This window comes from Leucoraja erinacea, chromosome 1 (genome assembly GCF_028641065.1).
Source record: "Leucoraja erinacea ecotype New England chromosome 1, Leri_hhj_1, whole genome shotgun sequence".
NCBI lineage: Eukaryota > Metazoa > Chordata > Chondrichthyes > Rajiformes > Rajidae > Leucoraja > Leucoraja erinaceus.
In genome coordinates, this window is record NC_073377.1 from 116,017,336 (window position 1) to 116,044,233 (window position 26,898).

At 42.3% G+C, this 26,898-nt stretch overlaps 2 protein-coding genes across 2 annotated transcripts in view; one reads left to right on the plus strand and one right to left on the minus strand.

Annotated features, from left to right (window-relative positions):
* Nucleotides 1-26,898, minus strand: part of tbck (TBC1 domain containing kinase) — a 275,407-nt gene that overhangs the window by 220,720 nt on the left and 27,789 nt on the right. The window contains exons 3-4 of the mRNA XM_055641803.1: nt 20,928-21,000; nt 1,801-1,915 (exon numbers count right to left, since the gene is read on the minus strand). Of these exons, the coding sequence (XP_055497778.1) occupies nt 1,801-1,915; nt 20,928-21,000 (188 nt within the window). The remainder of the gene's footprint in view (nt 1-1,800; nt 1,916-20,927; nt 21,001-26,898) is intronic.
* The window catches only part of aimp1a (aminoacyl tRNA synthetase complex interacting multifunctional protein 1a), a 212,963-nt gene that overhangs the window by 105,047 nt on the left and 81,018 nt on the right, over nt 1-26,898 (plus strand). The window lies entirely within an intron of this gene.

The following is a 26,898-nucleotide window of genomic DNA, read 5'->3' on the forward strand; positions in this document are numbered from 1 at the left end:
GGAGTGGTGTTGGGTAAATTGAATGGATTAAAGGCCGATAAATCCCCAGGGCCAGATAGGCTGCATCCCAGAGTACTTAAGGAAGTAGCTCCAGAAATAGTGGATGCATTAGTGATAATTTTTCAAACTCTTTAGATTCTGGAGTAGTTCCTGAGGATTGGAGGGTAGCTAATGTAACCCCACTTTTTAAAAAGGGAGAGAGAAAACGGGGAATTACAGACCAGTTAGTCTAACATCGGTAGTGGGGAAACTACTAGAGTCAGTTATTAAAGATGGGATAGCAGCACATTTGGAAAGTGGTGAAATCATTGGACAAAGTCAGCATGGATTTACGAAAGGTAAATCATGTCTGACGAATCTTATAGAATTATTCGAGGATGTAACTAGTAGAGTGGATAGGGGAGAACCAGTGGATGTGTTATATCTGGACTTTCAGAAGGCTTTCGAAAAGGTCCCACATAAGAGATTAGTATACAAACTTAAAGCACACAGTATTGGGGGTTCAGTATTGATGTGGATAGAGAACTGGCTGGTAAACAGGAAGCAAAGAGTAGGAGTAAACGGGTCCTTTTCACAATGGCAGGCAGTGAACTAGTGGGTTACCGCAAGGCTCAGTGCTGGGACCCCAGCTATTTAAAATATATATTAATGATTTGGACGAGGGAATTGAATGCAACATCTCCAAGTTTGCGGATGACACGAAGCTGGGGGGCAGTGTTAGCTGTGAGGAGGATGCTAGGAGGCTGCAGGGTGACTTGGATAGGCTGGGTGAGTGGGCAAATGTATGGCAGATGCAGTGTAATGTGGATAAATGTGAGGTTATCCACGTTGGTGGCAAAAACAAGAAAGCAGACTATTATCTAAATGGTGGCCGATTAGGGAAAGGGGAGATGCAACGAGACCTGGGTGTCATGGTACACCAGTCATTGAAAGTAGGCATGCAGGTGCAGCATGCAGTGAAGAAAGCGAATGGTATGTTAGCATTCATAGCAAAAGGATTTGAGTATAGGAGCAGGGAGGTTCTACTGCAGTTGTACGGGGTCTGGGTGAGACCACACCTGGAGTATTGCGTACAGTTTTGGTCTCCAAATCTGAGGAAGGACATTATTGCCGTAGAGGGAGTGCAGAGAAGGTTCACCAGACTGATTCCTGGGATGTCAGGACTTTCATATGAAGAAAGACTGGATAGACTCGGCTTGTACTCGCTAGCATTTAGGAGATTACGGGGGGGATCTTATAGAAACTTACAAAATTCTTAAGGAGTTGGACAGGCTAGATGCAGGAAGATTGTTCCCGATGTTGGGGAAGTCCAGGACAAGGGGTCACAGCTTAAGGATAGAGGGGAAATCCTTTGAGACCGAGATGAGAAAAACATTTTTCACACAGAGAGTGGTGAACCTCTGGAACTCTCTGCCACAGAAGGTAGTTGAGGCCAGTGCATTGGCTATATTTAAGAGGGAGTTAGACGTGGCCCTTGTAGCTAAAGGGATCAGGGGGTATGGAGAGAATGCAGGTACGGGATACTGAATTGGATGATCAGCCATGATTATATTGAATGCTGGTGCAGGCTCGAAGGGCCGAATGGCCTACTCCTGCACCTATTTTCTATGTATCTATGACTATTTGAGTGACAAGGAGACCTCTCACGACCATGCAGGCTGTCACCCACGACATGTCGCCAGGGGGTCGCCTGTATGGTTAACCAGTTAAAACCTAATAAAACTATGATGACTGATCCAAAAGTGGTCCCCCATTAACCCTTCAGCCACTTGCCCAAGAGAAACATTATCCTTGACTTACCTCACAATTCAGAAGAATATTGTGCGGTGCAAGTGCTCGATGAACTATTCCATGTCTGTTCATGTATTCCAGTCCTTCCAGCACTTCAAAGGCTATTTGCAGAACCCTTCCAAGACTGAAAGAAATTTTGAAAATAATTGAATATTATTTCATTTGAAAGAATGGCATTTTCTCTCCAAACATTAGATAGATTTATAAATTTACCATTAGTTAAAATAACAATTTAAGTTCTATGGAGATGCATGGATCGGCAAATGCTGGAGTAAAACATAAAATGCTGGTGTAATTCAGCTGGTCAGGGAGCAGCTCTGGAGGACAAGGATAGGCGATGTTTTAGGTCAGGACCCTTCTTCAGACTAGAGTTAGACTTCAACTCAAATCTGAAGAAGGGTCCTGACTCGAAACATCACCTATCCAATTCCTCCAGAAATGCTGCCTGAACTGCTGAGTTACTCGAGCACTTTGTGTTTTAATTAATTTAAAAGTTTAGATTATGTCAAATTATTAAAGAAATACAATTAATTTCCTTCAAGATACTTTATTTAGCAGATGTTAAGCAGTTATTAAGCAGATGTTGAAGTCAGGTAAAAATCAAGCCATTAAATTATGTAAGAAACTGATAGGATGGATGTTCAAAATTGTTTCACATTGCTGGTGAATCCAGAACAAGATAGCAAACATATAACACAGTCATCAAATAAACAAATAATAAACTATAGAAACAATATCTTCGCACGGAAGTTGGAGAGAAATTGAAACCCACTGTGGTGGTTGAATCAGGTAGTAGTGATACAATCAAGTAGAAGCCAAATGACCACATTAGGGTCAGGGTGTCAGAATGTCAGGGTGAGTGATAGTCATATGACAAGTTGCAGTTTGGTGCAAGTGTAAAAGTTGATCCACTGGCTCAATGGCTGGTGTTGAGGTGTAGATTGTGTGTAACCTGTTAAACTAAGTGATATTTACTTTAGACATTAGACTTTCAAGATACAGCGCAGAAACAGGCCCTTCGGCCCACTGAGTCTGCGCCGACCTGTGATCTCTCTGTACACTAGCACTATTCTACTACACCTTAGGGAAAATTCACAATTTTTACCGAAGCCGATTAACCTTCAAACCTGTACGTCTTTGGAGTGTGGGAGGAAACCGGAGCACTGGGGTCACAGGGAGAACGTAAAAACTCCGTACTGACAGCACACATAATCAGGATTGAACACGGGTCTCTGGCACGGTAAGGCAGCAACTCTACCGCTGCGCCATTGCGTCGCTCCTATATCTCTGAAGTGATAGTCTAAAAAAGGAGTCCGACCTGAAATGTCACCTATCCATGTTCTACAGATATACCGTCTGACCTGATGAGTTACTCTAGAACTTGTGTCCCTTCCAGATTTATTGTGTAATCTCTTCATATCAGTAACATATCTGATGGATGTTACAGTAAATAAGTGTTCTCCATGCATTTCTGCAAGCAAAGATTATACATGCCATATACTGACAGTATACATACACAACATTTTGTAATGCTGTTAATATGTTATGGCATTATCTGGTAACACAACATGGCACTCATTAATCTATGTTCTTCCTTGTCATCCCCGTATTTTGGTTTGAAACTGGATCCAATTGATTAATGATCGGCTCTCTCTGTGGCTGCACATACTGTAACCTCCTTGAAGATTTGATAGTCTTTGCTCATCTCTAGTTTGACCAACAACATGATTTTCCCAAAGTTTGAATGAAGTTTAGTGTCTAATGTGTTTCAGATGTGCAGAGTGCTGGAAATGGCAGCATCACAAGGCAACATTACAAATGTTCCCTTGCTCTTTGGAGCTTCTGTATATTGCCACTACCTGGTCCTGGGATACTCAATCTCACATATGGGTGAATGGAGTGGAGAAACGCTCAATTCTCCATTATGAGAGCCCTCTTATTTTTGAAAAATAAGCACATCCCAGATAAGAAATTAGAAATTCAGTGTAAATGGGGAAAATGCAAAACAGATTTCCCCATAGCCACAATCAAAATTCTTGCTTCTAATGATTCCATAAGAAAATATTCATGACTTAAAATGAAAAAGTTCACTTAAAATGAATTAATCAGTCTGAATAATCAGCAGTGCTGTTCTTGTACTGAGTAAAGCTAAACAATGAATCATCAAAATTACGAACTTCATAAGCCATTACAAAATCTACAGTATCATTTTTATCTTTTATCTTGAGCAACAGAAGAATGAGCACATTGATAAAATAAAATGCAAATCTGACAATCATAAATGTCAGAACCCATTTCATTTATAAAATGTTCTTCTGCAATTTTAACCAACAATGACAACTTGTATTTATTCAGTACCTTCAAAACATGCCAGTTATCAACGCAATTGATAAAAATGTAAGATATTAGCATTGACGATTTACAACAGTGTTGAAACGGTAAGTTTTAAGAAGAACACAAGGAACTGTAGATGCTGATTTACAAGAAAAGACACAAAGTGCTGAAGTAACCCAGCGGGCCAGGCAGCATCCTCCAAAGATGTTGCCTGACTTGTTGCGTTACTCCAACACTTTGTATCATGTTTTAAGGAGTGGCTTATTGGAGGAAAGTGACATAAAGACATGGAAACGCTGAGGTAGAGGCTGGACTGCATGCACAATCAGGTAACATTGACAACGGGAATGGTAAGATAATGGGGAGGGGTGAAAACAACAAAGAGTAGAGTCATAGAATCAAGTCATATACAGTAGCATGGAAACAAGCCTTTGCCTAATTCATCCAAGATGTCCCCTCGCACATTTACCCACAACTGGCCTGTATTCCTCTAAACCTTTCAAATCCATCTACCTGTCCAAATATCTTTAAATATTGTTACGGTGCCTGTCACAATTATTTCCTCTGGCAGGACATTCCATATACCCGCCATCCACTGAGTGAAAAAGTTGGCCCTCAAGTTATTACTAAATCTTAATAATTAAATCTCACCTTCTGCTTCTGCTTGCTATTGCACAACCGCCAACAGCTGGGCTAACTCGTGCAGGTGCACCTTAAACCTATGTCCCCGGGTTCTTGATTCCCCAACCGTGAAAAAAAGTATGTTTGCTTTCTGTCCACCTTAATGGCATTTTTCTCATAGCAGGGTCACCAAAACTGAACCCAATAGCCCAAGTACAGCCCGAACATGCTATACGTTCTTTTTAATCTCCTGTCCACCTCCAATGCTATTTTCAGGGAATTATGTACTTGTACTCCCAGGTCGTCTGTGCTACTATGCTCCTTAGGGCCCTACCATTCACTGCAAATGTCCTACTCTGGTTTGACTTCCCATAACACAGCTGAATTAAACTCCATTTGTCAATCCTCGGACCACTTACCCCAGCTGATAAAGATCCTGCTGCAATTTGTGATGATCTTCACTACCTCCAAGATTAGCTATTTTAGTGTCAATTGCTAACTTACTAACCTGTTTACTAAGAGTCTGAACAAGGGTTCGGACCAAAACATCACGTTTTTTCCTTTCTCCAGAAATGCTGCCTGATCTGCTGAGTTACTCCAGCATTTTGTGTCTATCTTTTGTATAAACCAGCATCAGCAGTTACTTCCTGCACAACTTCCTACATTCCTTATTCAGTCCCATGCAAATTGTGGATATACAGTGCCCTCCACAATGTTTGGCACAAAGACCCATCATTTATTTATTTGCCTTTGTACTGCACAATTTGATATTTGTATTAGAATAAAATCACCTGTGGTTAAAGTGCACATTGTCAGATTTTAATAAAGGCCATTTCTATACATTTTGGTTTCACAATGTAGAAATTACAGCAGTGTAATTCACCCCACATCTCAAAAACATGCATGCTGGTAAGTTAATTTTATACTTGAGTGTAAATTAGGTGATGGCAATGTGGGGGAATAGGTTACAGGGAAAACGAATCATGGAAAGGGATTGTTCTTTACTTAATGGGTTTAAAAAGCGGCTTCCTTTACTATCATATGGAAATGACTAATATGAAAGCAAACACCAACATAAGTCGACAGAAGGCATCAAGAAAGTCTCAAGAGAAGCAAGGACACCTTGCAAACTGCTTTCTCAGAACATTACAGGGTCTTACAAAATACAAAAAACACAGATTTTTATACATCCGAATGGGATCCTAACTTTGTCATTAGTTCATTACCACGGATTACAATTTGTTTATTAGCATTGGTTTATTTTTATATTGCCAATGCAACAGATGCAGTTACACACTATTGCCAATAGATGGAGTATAAGTACATGATTAACTTATCAGCAAGGAGAACTGGACTTAAAAAATTTACAGAAAAGATTTCCAATTAGCAATCTTAAGGGACTGTCCCACTTGTGCGACCTAATCCGCGAGTTCCGGCAAGTTTGCCCTCGACTCATACTTGCAGCATGGTTGACACGAGGTCGTATTAACTCTCCTTCATGCTCCTTCATGCTCGAGAGTGGTCTTAAGTATGTTAAAAAAAGGTCGCCATGGAAAAAAATCGATATTGTTTTTACTCTTAGGTTTAGTCGTAGTAGGTCATAGTAGGTTGGCATGTTAGTCGTAGGTAATCGAAGGTAGTCGAAGGTAGTCGAAAGTAGTCGTAGATAGTCTTATCATAGGCGAAGGGAGGTCGAAGGCGATTGAACGAGGTAGTCTTCACTCTCCAATATTCGGTGTTCAATTTTCCCGAAGTTAGTCGTAGCTAGTCGAAGCTGTTCTTCAACGTAGTCAAGGAGGTCAAAGGAGGTCTTCAGCATAGTCAAAGGAGGTCTTCAACATGTCATCTTTTCAAAGTCTTCTAAACTCGCCAATTGGGTCACCCAAGTGGGACAGCCCCCTATCCTGTCTACTTCATAAGTTTGTTGTGCAACCTTCTTTCTAGGACTTCCACAGTCTATGTAATGTATTCTGTTTCAGAAGTTAGCTGAATATGCAAGGATTGTGTGAACAGTTTTGGGCCCCATATCCGAGGAAGGATGTGCTGGCGTTGGAAACGCTCCAGAGGAGGTTTATGAGAATGATCCCAAGGATGATTGGGTTAAGGTATGAGCAGCGTTCGATGTCTGTACTCGATGGAGTTTAGAAGGATGAGGGGAAATCGCATTGAAACTTACAGAATAGCTAAAGTCTAGATAGAGTGGATGTGGAGAGGATGTTTCCAGTAGTGGATTCCAGTGGGTACACTCAGAATAAAAGCATGTACCTTTATAATGGAGATAAGGAGGAATTTCTTTAACCAGAGAATGATGAATCTGTGTAATTCATTACCAAATATGGCAGAGGCCAAGACATTGGGCATATATAAAGTGGAGATCCACAGGTTCTTAATTGGTAAGAGTGGCAAAGGTTACAGGGAGAAGGATGGAGAATGGGGTGGAGAGGGGAAAATCGATCAGCATTGATCAAACGGTGGAGCACACTCAATGGGCTGATTGGCCTAATTTTACTTCGGAGTCACGTGAGTGATTCCGTGAAGAACCCACTCAGCACGCATGCGCGGCATTAATGCCAGCAGTGCAACAGCGGCAGGCGGTAGTCAAGCTCTCCCGCTACAAGCCTGAAGGAAAGGAACGTTAGGTAAGTACTTACCTTCAGAGTAAAGTCAGTCTTTGCGTTTGTTTTTGCTCCAGGGGGAGCAAAGCAGCAGAGGGAAGCGGCCCCCGTTCGACTCCAGGGAGGAGCCGACAGTGGAGGGGGGAGAGGCGGCAACGGGACCGCACACGCTGCGGTCCACAGACACGGGTGCTGCGCTGATGCCCAGTCCGCTAAACAGCTGTCTGACCAATAGCAGCAAACTGGAGGGAAATTTAAAAACCGGCCGGCACCCCTGCAGACTCCCGACAAGGAGACTCACCGCCCGAGAACCGCAAAATGCCGCCCGAAAACGGCAGACAGCCTCTAACAGCAAGGTCAGGACCAACCTCAGGCTGGAGACAGACACGGAAGATGGGATCAGCACTTCAAACAAGAAACAAGAATGTCTATTTCTCCAAGGAGCTAAAAACTCCAGCGAGACTTGCCTCAGGAGCAGGGGCAAGTCCGCCAAGGGAGCTAACACTCCCACTCCAGTGCCTAACAACACTGGTCATCTCCCTTGTCGAGGGATTGATGGGAACCAGAGCTGGGCTGGTCAAGAAGAGGGGTCACTGGCTGAACAAGATCGGGAGTATGCTTGAGGTACAGGATCAGGAAGAGCTGCTGGGTGTGACCGCTATGTGGCTCCACCACTAGCGAGATGGCTTTTCAGTCTCAACTGACGGCCAGCTTACTACCTGTTCTTTTCAAAAAACCACTCCAAGACAGGTAGTCATGAGGTGTTGGATTTCATCACGCCTCCCCTAAATTGCATTTGCTCAAAGTGCCCACCGTTATTGGGGGGTACATTGAGCATCGCTTTTAAAAACCCAAATATCTTAAAATGAATTTGATATCCCTGACGTCGGTTATCATTTTCACATGCACTTTCCAGAGGGTCAGGGTAGTATGGCAAAACACCTGACCCTACTTTTCGCAGTGCTCCGCAACTTCTCAGGAAGTTATAAAACCTGCCCTCAACTCAAAAATATTTACAGGACTGTAAGAACGCCGACCTCACAACCACAGATCCTGCTGTCTGGCTAAGTTACCAAACCAAGCCTAAAAAACTGGACGAAGTGTCCAAAATATCGGCGCAAGAGGGCAGGGTCTGGAATGAGCACCACACGTAAACCAGTCAGCAGTACCTCTAACGCGTCCACCAGGAGGGTCTACCTCATGGTACTGGTGAAAGCTCGGGGCCTGCATGCCAATCCCGTAAGCCTTTCAGGCCAGGGCCCAGAGCAGGCCCCATGGAAAATGCGCCACCCCCCAACATCACCGCCACGTCAGACAACGTGCAAGACTCGTTGGACTGGCAGGAAACAGAAGAATACCCATAACCATGGAGGTAGGTGGGTCTGGTTCCTACCAACGTATAGAAAATAGGGGCTTAATACTAACAGGGGGGAGATTACACCTGTTTTAAGAAGCACGGGAGTCTATCACGAGTGATCAGTATATACTCAATGGCTTTAGTGGATACAAAATACAATTCATACTAGAAAAATTGCCACCAGTTCAACATTCACCCCAGAGGGTATTTTCCCTCCGTTAAAGAAACGAGAGGGACAAGTGAGACTATTTACAAAGGGTATCATGGGAAACATGAACCCTTGGAATTCGTATCAAATATTTGTCAATAAACCCAAAAAGATGGTGGATGTCGCATCATCATTGACTTTTCACTAAATATGTTTGTTAAGTACCTGTATATACATTTCAAAATGGAAACGGTTGTTACTGCCAAACAACTAATTTCCAAAGGATACTTCATGGCAAGCATTGATCTTAAAGATGTTTACTATTTAGTACCATTCACAAGGATCATCGCAGGTACCTGAAATTTACCGGGATGGGGCAGCTATAGCAGTTTAAAGCGTTACCCAATGGGTTCACATCAGCCCAAGATTATTCACCAAGATACTAAAACCAGCTCTGGCAATTTTCACAAGACAAAAACATATTGTCATGGCATATCTTGATAATATCTTAAAAAAATAGGCAAGACCATGGAATTGACTATGTTAGCTGTATCAGCTACCAAACAGTTATTCAAAACCCTGGGATTGTCTTACATCCAGATAAATCTAAGTTGAAGCCATCCACAATCATGGACTACTTGGGCTTCACAATTAATTCAGTCTACGTGACTGTAACATTGCCAAGAGACAAAATGGTTCACGTACTCCCAACTATTCGACAAGTAACAGAGTAATTGGTAGCAGGGAAAATGGTAGCAGCATTTCCGGCTACACAATTCGGACCTTTGCGCTGTCAAAACGTACAAAGAGCAAACGCACAGGCACCAAAACGACATGCAGGTCATTATGATCATGTCATGAAGTTACCCACTGAAGCAATATCATAACTACAGTGGTGGGCAAAAAACGTTTGGCATAGTTTCATAATTTCAACCTATTATCATCACTAACAAGTAGTAGATGGACTAACCCATAGTCATCGTTACCACTTACACTGGGCATTAATTATCTACAGATGTTGGGTGACTTTTATGGGTTAAAAGCATATGCACAAATATGTATCACTTGCATGTACGGTTACAAATAGATTATACTATTAACCATATGGGCGGCATAAAATCGGTATCATGCGACAAATTGGTCAACACAATTTGGCAATGGTGTGTCGAAAGACATATTTGGCTATCAGTAACTTACCTGCCAGGTAAGCTAAATACAGTGGCAGACACCAGGTCACGTAAATTTAATGACAACATCCAATAGATGTTAAACCCCAAAAAATTTGCAAAAGTTATCAAGCAATATGGCATGCCAGATATTGATTTATTTGCATCAAGGCTAAATCACCAGGTACTTATGTATGTCGCTTGGGAACAAGACCCTGAGGCAGCAGCGGTAGATGCGTTCGCGCTGAATTGGGGAAATTCTTCTTCTATGCATTCCCTCCCTTCTGCCTCATCAGTCGGGGACTACGCACAATACAAATGGACTCTGCTTCAGGTATTTTGATAGTACCCGACTGGCCTACGCAGCAATGGTTCCCAAAACTCCATGACATGGTTGTTGAAACTCCGATGGTATTCCCCAGTGACCCAGAGTTATTAACACACAGTGTCGGGCACAAGCCACCCGTGCCATGAAAAAAATCAAACTCCTGGGTTGCAGATTCTGCACAGACCACTTCTGGGACTGGGATTATCAGAACAAACCGTCGCACCATGTCAGCATCCCTCCGAACATCCACTAAAAAACAGCACTTGTCCAGCATCAAGAAATGGGAGAAGTACTGCTTGGATACAGGGACCACCTACTCAACCGCTACAGTTACCAACGTACTGGAATTCCTGGCGAACCTTCATCATGATGAATGACTCAGCTACAGAGCCATCAACACAGCTAGACGTACCCTGCCTGCCTATTTAAAACCAGCTCCAGGACAACAGGCCATGGGGTCCCACCCACTGGTGGTCAAACTAATGAAGGGTATTTACAACTCTAACCCCCTAGACCAAGGTACACCCATACATGGGATGTCAGTGTGGTCCTGACATACCTCAGAGGATGGCCACCAGCCAGATCCCTCAACCTGGAACAATCTATGCTCAAAACACTCATCTTGATGGCACTTGTATCTGCACAGAGGGTCCAGTCACTACACCTATTGCAACTGGACAGCATGCTCACAGCTCCAGACCAGATCTCTGTCGTTATCCAGGGACTGATCAAACAGAGCAGACCAGGAACACCTAATCCAGCCGTGGAATTCCGGGTTTACCCGCCAGAACCACGGTTACGTGCCATGACCCACCTACTATCCTACATAGACACAACCAAAATATTCGAGGGAGATGAAAAGCCTTGTAGGTCAGTCAAAAAAAACCTTATGGTCGGGTGACGAGCCAAACCATTGCGAGATGGCTCAAGCAGGTGCTAAAAACTGCTGGGATAAACACTAACATGTACAAATTTTATTCCACCAGGGCAGCATCAACGTCGACGGCTAAAAGAATGGACGTGCCTATAGACCACATCCTGGCTACAGCAGGATGGTTGGGGGAAAGACCGTTCTGAAATTTTATAATAAGCCGTTGGCAAAACCTGTTTTATTTGCAGGAAAGATTTTACGGACTGCAAATATTTAATTTAAGCCCAGGGGAGCAATTTAATTTATTTGTTGTTATTGTTAAAAAATGCCATTGTGTTTTTCTACAAACAGATTCATTGGTTGATTACGATAACACACTTCCTCCCTCAAAGACTTCGGCAGTGATGTAGTAATAACTGTTACACGGTTTGAAATCACAGAGCTTTGAAATCTTCACGGAATCACTCATGTGACTCCGAAGTAAAATAGTAAGATTAAACGAGAACTTACCAGTTTGAAGTTTGATCTGTATTTTATGAGGAGTTACGATGAGGGATTACGTGCCCTCCGCTCCCACCCTCAATAATATGGGTCAAATTCATAAACTGATGTCTCCTTGTCTTTACTATGTTTACTTCAATAACTGTGTCTCTCTGTGATTCCACACCGCTGCTTTGAAGTATGCCGCGCATGCGTGCTGAGCGGGTTCTTCACGTAATCCCTCATCGTAACTCCTCATAAAATACAGATCAAACTTCAAACTGGTAAGTTCTCGTTTAATCTTACTATTCTATGTCTTTGATCTTTGATCTTATGTTACCTTTGACATAGATCATCCATGTTCTCTTATCTATGTTCACTTCAAGAGTTGTATGTCTACTGATTTAGGGTAGGATCAGTAGCTTGCAAAGTGCAGCTGCAAATGTTTAGAAGATCAGATTAATTCCATTTTAAACTAACCTCCCCCCTCTGCCTCCTCCCCCTTACACCTAACATCAATTTGAGAATAAGGGGTAGGCCATTTAAGACTGAGATGAGGAAAAGCTTCTTCACCCAGAGTTGTGAATTTGTGGAATTCTCTGTCACAGAAGGCAGTGGGGAGCAATTCACTGGATGTTTTCAAGGGAGAGTTAGATTTAGCTCTTAGGGCTAAAGGAATCAAGGGATATGGGGAAAAAGCAGGTACGAAGTACTAATTTTGATGAACAGCCATGATCATATTGAATGGCGGTGCTGACTCGAAGGGCCGAATTACCTAATCCTGCACGTATTTTTCTGTTTTTATTTTTTCTCCCATGTTCAACAAAGATGCTGAGTAGAAGGTCAGTCTGATCTCATCGGTTTCCTGGCAGGTGGGTAAGGTAAAGATTACCCTTCTTGATCACAGCCTAAACTTAGTACAAAAACAAAATCATATCAAAAGTAAAGAGAGGAGAGCAAGGAACTGCAGATGTTGGTTTACACAAAAGGATACAAATCGCTGGAGTAACTCAGTGGGTCGGGCAGCATCTGTAGAGAGGCATATGAAACGTCAACATTTTGCGCTGGGACCCTTCTTCAGACTGAAAGAGTACATAATCCTTGCTTTTACCACATAAATCCCTGCAGGAACTTTGTATCAACATAAATGAGCTCACCTTTCCCCTCATCCAAACACCACGGAGGCCCAGTCTGTTTAATCTATCTACATTAGACACACACATATATCAGGGCTCAACCTGGTGAAACTTTGTTATACTCTCTGTCCCCATTCTTAAGCAGGGAAACCTCATATTTCTCCACATTATATTCCATCCGTCATGTCTTTGTCCACTCACTTACCTGTCTACATCCGTGCCCGGAAGCCTTTGTACATCTTCTTCCCAATTCACAATGACATTAAGCATGAATATTACACTTTGTCCTGTCTAACAATAGATTGCAGAAAAGCTACAGCCCAGCCTTGATGGCACACCAACCAGCCACAGCTTCTCAACCTCACAAAATATCTATTTATTCCTCTTTTCTACTTTCGGACATTTAACTATTTTTGCCTTCATCTTTAGAATTTTTTTTCTAGAATAATCTTTTGCTTCTAAGTGCTGTAATCCCTACCGCAGGTTGTGATTAAACTGTTGGACTGGTACCCAGAAGCCCCGACTCTCAATCCAGCATAGCTGCTGAGAACCTAAATCCACATAATTAAATAAACATGGAAATAAAAGGTTAGCATCAGCAACACTGTCCAGAAAACCATCTTGAATGCCAAAACAAAAAAACTGCAAATGCCAGGAAACCAAAATAAAAATAGAAAATGCTGGGGAGATTCAGGTGAGGAGAATCTGTGGAGCGGGGAATTAAACCGATCAAGGATCACTTCATACATTAGCTCTCCCCAGATGCAGAGTATTCATAGCAGGTTTTGTCTATATCCTGGAAACCAGCGGGTTCAGGATAGAAATTTATCTTCGAGACAGGACTGCAGATTTTGAAATCTTGAGCAAAACACAAAATGCTGGAAGAATTCAGTGGGTTAAGTAACATTTCGGGTCGTCCTTGCTTAAGTTAGAATTCCAGAAATTCTAATTTCCTTGTTTAAGTTAGAATTCCAGACATCTAATGTTGTTAACTTTAACTGGCCTCCCAGATAAAAACACTTGCTGATGGATAATACATGATAGCACTTGCCAAATACATCATAAGTTGTGATAACATCATGCATGTGCAAAATCATGTGAGGAATAGATTGGATAAATGCAGTCTTTTACCCACAGATGGGGAGATCAAGAATCAGAAGACATCGGTTTAAGGTGAAGCGGGAGATTTAAGGGGAACCTAAGGGGTAACCTTTTACACAAAGAGTGATGGGTGTATGGAACAAGCTGTCCGAGGTGGTAGTTGAGTCAGGTACAATCGCAATGGTTAAGAAACATTTAGACAGGTGCATGGATTGGATAGGTTTAGAGGTATATGGGTCAAAAGCAGGCAGGTGGGACTAGTGCAGATGGGGCATGTTGGTCAGTGTGGGTAAGTTCGGCCAAAGGGCCTGTTTCCAAACTGTTTGACTATGATTGGAACTAATTTTTAAATAGTGTTTTGATAATCTTGGATGAGAACAGTTCCATCGTACTGTCTTCTGTCATTGATGACCCTCAGTTCAGAAATTATGAAGTTATTAGCTCATTTCACTCTCCACGGATGCTACCTGATTTGCTGAGAACTTGCTCCATTTTTTTTAACCTCAGTGCAATGAATGTTCCCAGCCACTTTCCGTTACTGATATGTCGCCTGACAGCAGAGTCTCAATGTATAGAAAGGAACTGCAGACGCTGGTTTAAACCGAAGATAGACACAAAATACTGGAGTAACTCAGCAGGACAGACAGCATCTCTAGAGAGAAGGAATGGGTGACGTTTCGGGTCGAGATCTTTCCGACCTGAAACGTCACCCATTCCTTCTCTGCAGAGATGCTGCCTGTCCCGCTGAGTTACGCCAGCATTTTGTGTCTACCAGAGTCTCTATGGCAAGCACTGAGATCACAAAGTTGGCAATGGAAAAGATGCAAGGGAGTGTGCAAAGCATCCTGAAGAAATGCAACATCCCCACTAACTCCTGAAAATCTCTAACCCATGATCACAGGGAGAACATGCAAACTTCACACAGACAGAACCCAAGTTCAGGATTGAGTCTGGTGCTGCGAGCGTAAAGAAAGAAAGCAATTTACTTATTTGTTACAATACAAAAGGATGGCAGTTAACCCTTTGGGCTATGCTGACTTCCAGAATGCAACTCATCAATTCCAGTACCCCTTTCCTTATTTCCTGTAGCTCTGCCGCTTGGTCTTTCTCACATGCCCACCAAATCGCCTTTGATCCATTATCCACTTACCTACACTACAGGTAATTTACTACTTAGCCTATCAGCAGGTCATTGACGCATGGAAACAAAAGCAGATGTCCAGAAGGAAGTCCATGCAGACTTGGGGAGACAATGCAAACTCCACACAGACAGCACCAGAGATCAGGATTTTAGTATAATTTCTAACAGTATGTGCATATTCAGATGCACATGCATGCACCACAGCCAATTTCTGGAAAGAAAAATTATTAACATGTGCATCTGGACAGAGCAAAGTAAGGGAGCAATGAAATGTCAAACATCGAATGACTTCTAGAGTTTCACTGATACAGTTCTTTGTTAGAAAACACAGACTGCCCAGAGGTAAATTCCCTGGAAAAAATGAGGAATTATTAGCAACACATGCATCTACGCAGAACACAGCAGGCATCTAAAAAGTTTTGATGAGTCTTTCACGCAACGGCCGTTTGAAGCACTGGACACCAGGGATTAATCAGCCACTTTAAAAGCTGCAAATCATACAAAGGCACATCTCTTGCTAATAGTAATAGATCTCTTAATCAAGGGCAGCAAGAGAGAGGGAGGGAAGGAAACAAGAGAGAGAATCCAAGCTGTAGATTTCCAATTATTATTAACACATCAAACATTCTGCTCACAAACTTATAAAATGGATAGAAGGGTATTCTGCATTTCCCTATACTTACCCCTATGACAATGACTCCATGTCTATGACTCTATGACTAGTAATTTGCATTTCCCTATTCTTTCTGAAGATGATAACTTTATTCACTCAGTTGGATTTTCCCTGGGACTCCATAATCAGACAAAGAATATTCACAAAATTCAATCAATCTTCTCTAAACCAGCGTGATTGCATGCATCCATGTAGATTAAGGAAGTGATGAATCAATGTTACATATTGAATGTATACTCACGCACAGACATTTCATTGACCTTGTGGCAATTAAAAATTCACTCTGGCATAGTGCCACCATATGAACAAGCCAAAGAATAATTGAGCTCCTAAATCAAGAATTCTTAATGAATAACGTAGAGTCTAACCTAGGAAATGCAGGCTGGAATATAATTCATGATGTCAACAAGCATCGATTAATAAGTTGTATGGATTAGAAAAAACACACATTTACAGTATATAGTGCCTTTAACAGGCAGAGACTGGCTTGAAGCGATCACATTTAATAAAATGCTTTTGAAGTGTAATCACTGTTGTATTTAAGAAATGAAGCAGTCAATTTGGTTTATCAAGGTCTGCATGAGAATATAAAAAACAGATGTTTAAGGAGGGGTTTGTAATGTTTTGTATTGAATCTCACTGAAATTCTATTTTATTAAAATGTACAACATTGTGACAGGATTCGACAGACTGGATGCGAGGAAAAGTATCCCCTGACTGGGGTATCTAGAGCAAGGGATGATTTTTTCAGGATATGAGGCAAGATATTTAGCATTGATAAGAGGAGAAATTGCTTCACTCAGAAAAGGTGACATATAGATTTCTAACGCCAAAGGCATCAAGGGGTAATGGTTGGAGAAATAGAATAAGGTTTAGGGATGAAGAATGTATTCAATGGTAGGCAAAACACAAAGTGTGTGAAGGGACTAAGCTGGACAGGCAACATCGCTGGAGGGAACGGATAAGCGATGGTCCGGGTTGGGACCCTTCTTCAGACTGATTTTTTTAGAGGGAAGAAATGTGGAAAAGAGTAGTGGGGGTGGGACAAAGTCTGGCAAGTAATAGTTGGATACACATGAAGGAGGGTGGGGGGTTGTGTTGGCAGTTGGGTGGAGTAAGTGACAAAGCTAGAGATAAAAATGAGACAAAGGGTTTCAGATAAGGATAGGAGTGAAATGTAAAGCCAGAGGGCGGGATAAAGGCTCATATATATTATAATATAGTATTATATACAAGGATATTGAATGGTGGAGCAGGCACAAAGGGTTGAATAGCCTACTCCTATCTTCCTGCATTTATGTTTAAGGATCAATATTGACCATGAAATCTGTGAAAAGCCCATGACCTTTCAGCCAATTTAAATATTCTAAACCCACCTTAACATGCAGATAATGCCTCAGATTATTCCATCAGGTGAAGGTGGCATCTCCAATACTGCAGCACTCTCTCAGTATTGGATCGGCATATTCAAGCCCTTGACACAGGGTTTGAATCGTTTCTCTTTTCATTCAGAAGCAAGTGCACCTTCACTGAACCATGAATCACACTTGTGTTATGATCGACAGAAAGCAGATTATGTGACACAAAATGCTGGAGTACACAGCGGGTCAGGCAGCAACCCTAGAGATCAAAGATAGGCGACGTTTCGAGATGGAACCCTTCTTGGGGTCCATTGCATGTTGTGGTAAAACGGAAATATATTCAGCTGCCCACTCATTAATAGAATTATTACCAACAATTCATAGTATAGGAGGAGGACATTTGGCCCACTGAGTTTATGGCAGCTCACAGAGCAATAAATTCTTCCCATTCCCCTACTTATTTCCAGGGGAAGCCGACACAGCCACAGGGAGAATGTGCAAATCCACAAAGAAAGCTGGGATGGTACGGTGGTGCAGTGTTGAGACCCGGGTTCGATCCTGACTACGGTTGCTGTCTGTACGGAGTTTATACATTCTCCCCATGACCACGTGGGTTTTCCCCAGGTGCTCCGGTTTCCTCCATCACTCCAAAGATGTACTAATTTGTAGGCTAATTGGCTTTGGTAAACATTTTGAATTGTCCCTAGTGTGTAGGATATTGCTAGTGTATGGAGATCACAGGTCGGCAAGGACTCAGTGGGCCAAAGGGCCTGTTTCCGCGCTATATCTCTAAACTAAACTAAAACTAGAGGCGAAGATTGAAACTGGGTTGTGAAGCAGAAGCACAGCTGCTGCTCCTCAAGGCAGCCCGCAGTCCTACACAGTATATTGTGCTATTAGAGTTATATTATTTTCATGCAAAGATTATCTTTTAAAATGAGAGAACAATATTAATATTGCTCAATGGGAGGTCGAGAGTCTCACTGTGGTCCTATTATAATTCCATGCCAAACTAGTCTAGACTTCAATATTATTTCAACCCTGTTCTATCCAGATATCTACTCATCTCCTTCCATTTCTATTGTTCATCTCCCAGAGATGTTTCCTGCAACTTTTCTTCCTGACTGTCATAGTACCGGCACTCACCGACTTACATTGCATGAACTCTTATGTGCGTCAGATTTTACGTAAATCGGAATCGCCATTGCCATCCCCAAATCGTGCCTGAAATAACTCACTGAGATCAGCAGCTTCCAGGTGCATTCAGGGCCCTTTCTGCAGCAGTCTTCTGGGTAAGAACAGATGCCGTAGCCGGCTTTTTTCCAATGTAAACGAGTGATTGTACAGTTTTGTAGAAATTAAAAACAGCCTTGTTGGCATTAGTACAGAATTGCTAAGTACGGACTTGGTTAAGAAAGTGCTTGTTTAAGTAAGTCACCTAATGCCTAAATCGGGGTGGGTCTGTACAGTTCCACAGAAGATAGATGTAATGTACAATTTCTCACAAACAATCTCATTTATATGGAAATTAATAGTATTGCAGCTCAGATAAAATAACAAACTCAAGCACTAGAAAAGAGACTTGCCCAATGAACATTTTAATATTAACTAACCAATTTTCTGCGCGCGTTTATTGTTTTTCTTCTCACATACTAAATTATTAATTTTAAGCTTCTAATCTGGAGCTTCAACAGTTTACTGGGGAGCCTAGATTAGTTTAAAGACACAGCATGGAAACGGTCCTTTGGCTGACCGAGTCCGTGCTGACCAACGATCACTCGTACACTAGCTCTATCCTACACACTAGGGACAATTTACAGAAGCCAATTAACCAGCATACCTGCACGTCTATGGAATGCGGGAGGAAACCAGAGCACCCAGAAAAAACTCATGCGGACATAGGGAGAACTTACAAACCATTCAGACAGTACCCGTTGTCAGGAACGAACGCATGTCTACGCTGCGCTACTGTGTCGGCTAAAAATTGATTTATTAAAAGTCATACCTATTTTAAGAGAATGAAATAGGAAACTCACCAGCCAAATGCTTTAAAGACAATGAGGCATCCAAAAATAAATCAAAAGCATTTCCTTTCAAAATGTGTTTATTATAACTGAAAGGTATTTAATAATGTTTCTCTCCCACATCCTACTGTGTTTCATTACACGGTACACTATTTCTCTACCGCACTTAATTTGATACCCTCTTCACTTTGAAATCTTATTGCCTACTTCTGGCACACATACCCGTGACCTCCCACTGATCAGCAAGAATTCCACACTTCCTATTCACAATTGCAATCACTTGCATGGCGTCTGCCTGTTCCTAACATCTGCAGATATTTTCAGCACAACACAAACACTGGCATTCATTCCTCCGTAAATCCTTTCAGGGAACGTCATTTACATTGTGAACTGTCATACTTTCTCAGGGTATTCTTGAGGGAATAGCTGGTCACAAAATAAAGTTATTGAGAAGTTGTCATTATATGGAATAGCCTTAAATAGAAGTGAAACATTATTGGTGGTGTATCACAGATCAACACCAGAGCATTTGCTTAAATAACACATTTTCAGGTGGAAGCAACAGAGAATCTGCTGGAGGAACTTGGTGGGTCATGCAGCAACTGGGGGGGTGGGGAGGGGACAAAATCTTGATGCAGCGTTTTGTCACAAAACCTTGACATTTCCTCTCCCCACAGATGCTGATCGACCCGCTAAGTTCTTCCAGCAGATTATTTGTTGTTCCAGGTTCCACCATCTGCACTCTTTTGGGATTCCATCTTCAGGTCGTGGTGTTTCTTTGCACACTGGGTCTGGTTCGGGCGCTTCTAAAGATTTGTGTACATTTGTGGCATTTTAAGACCAGTGAAAAGACCAGAACCAATCCACACAGGCTAATACCAAGTATACACAGATGAGCCATCTATTGCAGCCCACAAGTTCTGTCAAACCGTGACTAGAGTTATGGGCCTGTTCCACTTAGGCGACTCTTTAGACGACTGCCAGGGAATAGTTTTAATGGAATTCACCTACAATACCTGGCGACAACCTACGACAGCACATACGACAACTTCAACCTACGACAACACCTACTTCAACCTACGACAGCAAAAATTGTCGCCACTGTCGCCAAAACATTTTCAACATATTGAAAATTTTGCGGCAGCCGCCTGTAGTCACCTACGTGGGCCAGGTCCATAAAGGATAGTACACAATGATAGGTTTTATCCATTTCAGTGTAACTATCCTTTCTGAAAGGAGTGATCACCTTTTATCATTAGAATCAACCTTCCTGGCACTGAAAATAACTTTTCCAAGACTGTTATCTCACTACTTTTTTCTCCCTTAATCTAATTATTTTCAACCTTTTTAATCTGTTTTCTCTACTTGAACTGTTACTGAATTCAATAAGTAATGTTCCTGCTTCCATTTTCCGAGTGCTTGTTTATCATCTGAAAACCAATATGTTAAATATGCACAGTTCCTTGCCCCATTCAATGGCCCCACAAGATAGAAAATCTGTATGGTTCCAGTGTTTTCCTTTGCACAGCCTTTTAGAACGATATCGGCTGTTTGATCACAAGCTGCAATAATTTCTTGCTCAAGACACAGAATTGTTGTAATTAATTCACATTACCACTACAAATGACTGGTTCATAGAATACAAAAACAACTTAATAGAAAAGAATCAAAAGATTCAGAAATATTCTGAATTGTTACACAATACCATAATCACGAAAAATATATTTTCTGGTGATAATTTCCGATGAGGAAAAAAATATTGTGAATTTAAAAATATTACCTGGTTGACTTTCTTTCCTTTAATAGATCTTCCAGACTCCTGTCATAATGTTCAGTGACAACCACCAGCCTTTCTGTAGAAGAGGAAGAACAGGATCCCCAGGATGTTAAACAATATGGTGAAATTAATGCAATGGACGACCTTTCCTTTCAAAAACCTCTGTGATAATATGATCTCAGAGATATTGACTTTGACTCTTTTGTTCATCTACAGCACTAATCCCATTTGCCCACATACATATTACTAAATCTCTGTTCATGACCGCTTTTGGCCTTTTGTGCTGTGATTTCCGAGAGAACGCCGCCACCTACGGCCGTCATTTTTGGCCACCTTGCTCAGAGCCCCCCTCCGCCGCATGTGTGCCGAGGATTTTTCCCGTCGATGAAAAATGACGGAGATATTAATGTTTTTACAAAATTCACCATTCTCTCTGCTGCCCCTGCTGGAGGGAGGGGGAGGGACTATAAAACCAGGAAGTGGTGTGCCTCAATCAGAGCTCTGAATAACACTGAACAAATGTCTCCACAGCTGTGAGTACCCATAATGTGGTTTGAAAATGAAAATATGGTTAGTTTGAGGAAAAAAGCACTGCCTGCAAATGGTTGTTTGGGTTGAAGTAAAAAGGCACCCTCTCCCTCCTCTCCTCTCTCTCCCCACCTCTCTCTCTCTCTCTCTCTCTCCTCTCTCTCTCCCCCTCTCTCTCTCCCTCTCTCCCCCCTCCCCCCCCCTCTTCCCTCCCCTCCCCCCCCCCCCCCCCCCCCCCTCTCCCCCCCCCTCTCTCCTCTCCCTCTCTCCTCTCCCCCTCCCTCCTGTTCTCCCCCCCCCCCCCCCCCTCTCCTCTCTCCCCCCTCTCCTCTTCCCCCACCTCCCTCCTCTCCCCCCCTCTCTCCCCCCCTCCTCTCTCTCCCCCCCCCCCTCCCCTCTCCTCTCTCTCCCCCCCTCCCTCCCCTCTCCTCCTCTCTTCCCCTCTGCCCTCTGAAGAAAGGTTTCAACTCGAAATGTCAACAACCCATGTTCTCCAGAGATGCTGCCTCTCCTGCTGAGATACTTCAGCATTGTGCGTTCTTTTCTGTACCAGCTTCTGCAGTTCTTTGTTTCTACCTATGCCCTCGTTTCGGATACCTCTAACTGGGGAAAAAAGATTTTGACTATCTATCCAAGCATCATAATTTTATATACCTCTATCGGATCACCCCTCAGCCTCCTTCATACCAGAGACAACAAGCCAGGCCTATCTAACCGATCTCTTTAACTACTCTTCCAATCCAGGTAACATCCTGGTGAACCTCCTCTGAATGCTCTCCAGTCACTTCCTTCCCATAGTGTGACAACTAAAACTGCATACAATACTCCAAATGCAGTCTAATTAATGTTTTGTAAAATTGCAGCATAATATCCCAACATCTATATTCTATGTCCCCATGAAGGCGAATATGCCACATGCCTTCTTCACTATCCTACCACCTTTCTGCCCTGAAGGACAACATTCACTTTTTTTTTTAACTGCTTGCGACAACAGAATGTTTGCTTTCAGAACTTTCAAGTTTTATTGCACCTTCCCTTTTCCTAATCTTTGAACATTCAGTTAATAATGTTTTCAGAATCAGTTATCCACACTAAACTGCCGCCATGCACTTGTCCATTCATCCAACTTGTCTAAAGGGGCTGTCCCACTTGGGCGACATAATTGGTGAGTTTAGAAAAGTTTAGGAGAGTTTTGAAAAAATGTCATGTCGAAGACCTCCTTCGACTATGTAGAAGACTTCCTTCGAACTCCTTCGACTATGTTGAGGACTAACCTCGGGAAAATTGGACACCGAATAGTGAAGAGTGAAGACAACTTCCTTCGATTTCCTTCGACCGACCTCCCATCAACCGACTACCTTCGACTACCGTTGACTACCTTTGACTATCCTCGATTACCTACGACTAACATGCTGACCTACTACGACTAAATTACGAGTAAAAAAATTATCGATTTTTTCCATGGCAACATTTTTTTTTACTCGCGGGCATTTTTCAACATGTTGAAAAATACGACGCAACCTAGCTGAGGCCTCGAGTACACAGGGACTACTCTAGAGCATGAAGGAGAGTTACAAAGACTTCCTACGACCTCGTGTTGACCATGCTGCGAGTATGAGTCGAGGGCAAACTCGCCAGAACTCACGGATTAGTCGCCCAGGTGGAACAGCCCCTTAACTTGCTTTAGAGCCTATTCGCATCCTCTTCACAGCTTCTAGTCCACCCCATCCACAGCTTTGTGTGACATATACGCTTGACGAAGTAATATTTGTCTATGTAAATATGTTCCCTATGTAAATATCCAACATTTATTGTGACCAGCTAGAGTCCAAGCATTGATTCCTACAACACTTCACTACGCACCAGTTGCTACCAGATAAAGATCCCTTTAAACCCCTGTCTCACGGTGCGAGTCCACCCACGAGTGATCCCGAGTTTAAAACAAATCAAACTCGTGGTAATCACGTAGAATTAACGTAGCAGGAACGTCAGGAACGCTAACGGCAGGTACTCGGGAAACTTTTTAACTCGTGAAAAATTTTCAACATGATGAAAGAATTCCACGCGTCAAATTTACTCCTGAAGTAAAAATTTTAAACTTTTAAACTCGTTGTCAGAACGTAGATGCCCCATAGATGCCCCGTGAGTTTACCGTAGTGACTCGTGAGTCTACTGTGGGAACTCAGCGGGACAGGCAGCATCTCTGGAAAGAAGGAATGGGTGACAGGATGACATTTCCAAAATTCTGCTGCATCTTTGTGTTACTCCAGCACTGTGTGTTCACTTTTTGTCAACCAGCACCTGCCCTTTCTTGTGTATGACAGTGAACCCCATGGGCAATCACTACCAAAGTGTCTGGCCACAGTCAGTACACCTCTCCTAGACTTGTCTCTCGTACTGTCACCCCACCCCACCCCCTCCCCCTCCCCCCCACCCCCCCCTCCCCCCCTCTTCCCCACCCCGCCCCCCCCTCCACCCCACCTTTCTCTCCCAACTCCAGTCCCGTCCCGACCCACTGGGAAACTGAAGGGAGTGACAATCAACTGCCACGGATACAAATAATATCATACACAAGAAAGGGCAGATGCTGGTTGGCAAAACGTGAACACACAGTTCTGGAGTAACACAAAGACGCAGCAGAATTTTGGAAACGTCATCCCGTCACCCATTCCTTCTCTCCAAAGATGCTGCCTGTCCCGCTGAGTTAAAGAGTGCCCACGGTAGACTCACGAGTCACTACGGTAAACTCACGGGCTACTACTTTGTTACAACAAGTTTAAAAGTTAACATTTTTTACTTCAAGAGTAAATTGGGCCAGTGGAAATCTTTCATCATGTTGAAAGATTTCACGAGTTAACAAGTTTCCCGAGTACCTGCCGTTAGCTTTACGAGTTCCGACGTTCCCGGTACATTAATTCTACGCGACTACCACAAGTTTAATTTGTTTTAAACTCGGGATCACTCATGGGTGGACTCGCACCGTGAGACAGGGGTTTTAGTTAGAATCGCCATTTCCACTTTCTCAATTAATTCCCTACATCCCAGTTTATCACACCCAATTATACATGCTTTAATTTTGCACACTAAAAATTTCTCATGTAGGACCTTAGCAATGGTGTTCCGGACATCCAGATCTACTGACTCAACCTCATCTGTTCTAGTACACCCTTACAAAAGCTCCAATAGATTTGTTAACCATGATTTATCTTTCATAAACACATGCTGATTTATCCAAACACTATAATACTTTCCAACTGTTCTGTTATTGCATCTTTAACATAGATTCTAACATTTACCCCATTACTGACATTAGGTTAACTGTTCTGTTTCCACTTCCCCTCCTTTTTTTCAGTAGTGGAGTCACTTTTGCCAACTTCCAGATGTAAGAAAAACTTGACAGTCTAAAGGAATTGGAAGAAGACCATGAATGCATTTTCTATTTCCAGAGATACTTCTTTCCATATTCTGGAATGTTGATTATCAGGCTCTCGGGATTTGTCAGCCTTTAGCCCATTAGTCTCCCCAGCACAATTTCATTACTAACATTGGTTTCCTTCAGCAAAATACAGAGTGCTGGGGGAACTCAGCAGGTTCGGGCAGGGAGGGAATGGGCAGACATCATTTTGGGCAGTGATTCTTCTTCAGGCTGATTCATGACACTTCTTAGACCTTGAAGACAGACACAAAATGTTGGAGTAACATCAGCTGGACAGGCATCATCTCTGGATAGAAGGAATGGGTAAAGTTTCGGTCGAGACCCTTCTTCAGTTTCTTAGAAAGTCTTAGAGCTTAATGGAACAGAGCATTTCACAATAAATCTCTGGAAATACAAAATGCATTCATTTCACAAAAATGAAGTGCTCAATTTTAAACACTCCTTCATTGCAGGATATGAAATCTCTGAACCGATTTTTAAGAAATAATTGCCGTAATTTCTCTGAAACAGAAATAATATATGGGTTCCTTTCTTGTTAACTTTCCTTCAAATATGGTTTAAATCATGACATTTTATAGAACAGATTGAAGTCTTTCAGACTCCCATAACTACCTAATTCATCTCACCATAATTCTGGCACTTGTTCCTTTTCTTATCAAAGTTCCCTGGTGAATATTACTATTGAACCTACTATCACCAGCCATTCAAATTGTGCTTTCTCCACTGTGCAAAAACAATCTCACCCATCTCAATGTCATCTGGGAATTATCGTGTTTGCCCAAGTTTACCTTTGCTAAAACTCCTTTAGGTTCCCTTTTCAAAATGATGCAATAAAGATGCTATAGCAGAACACTTGGAAAGTATTATAGTGATTAGACAAATTGAATTAAATTGAATTGAATACATTTCATTAGCCAAATATGTATACATACAAGGAATTTGCCTTGGTGCTTTGCTCACAAGTAACAACACGATATATAGAAGTAAATTAAAAATAAAACATTATAATTTAAACATGTGAAGAATGAAATAAAATACCAGAGCAAAAAGAGGCTACAGACTTTTGGCTGTTGAGTAGAGCTACGGCTCGTGGAAAAAAGTTGTTTTCATGTCTGGCTGTGGCGGCTTTGACGGTCCGTAGTCGTCTTCCAGAGGGAAGTGATTCAAAGAGTTTGTGGCCAGAGTGAGAAGGGTCCGAGATGATCTTACCCGCTCTCTTCCTGGCCCTTGCAGTATACAGTTTGTCGATGGGGGGAAAGTTGCAGCCAACAACCTCGACTGATAGAATGATTCGCTGCAGCCTCCGGATGTCATGCTTGGTGGATGAGTCAAACCAGACCATGACGGTGAAGGTGAGGACAAACTCTATGATGGCAGTATAAAACTGGATCATCATTGCCTTTGGCAGATTGTGTTTTCTCAGCTGTCGCAGGAAGTACATCCTCTGTTGGGCCTTTTTGGCTGTGGAGTAGATGGTGGTCTCCCATCGATTTAAGGTCTCTGGAGATGATGGTTCCAAGGAATTTAAATTAGGATGTGGGCCGATGAGCTTTATTCCAGTGTTTCGTGACCCAAGTCACAAAACTACATGAAATGTTCACATATTGTGTAAAAATATTATATAAATCACCCCTGAAACTCGTCATGAACAAGACTTGCACATTTTTATTAAAATAGAGAAAAACCGGAAAAATGTAAGGTATTTTTAGTCCAATCAAAGCACGTTTAACATTGAGTTGTATGCCAGTTGGACAATCACGTGCTTTGCTTCAGGCTAGCACACAACATGGCTGAGAGGACTTCACTGATGCCTGTTTTACTGGAGACTACGATGAAAGTTCTGTAGAATACATGTCATGGAAACCTGCAGCAGGGTAATTGAATTTAGTGAGAAAAGCATTAAGAAGTCTGAAGAATGTGCAGCTAAGTGGATAGAAGTGGAAGAAAGTCTTGAAAGTAAAGTCCCTGCTGAGGTGCTGCAACACAAAGTTGTGAAACTTTGTGAATCAA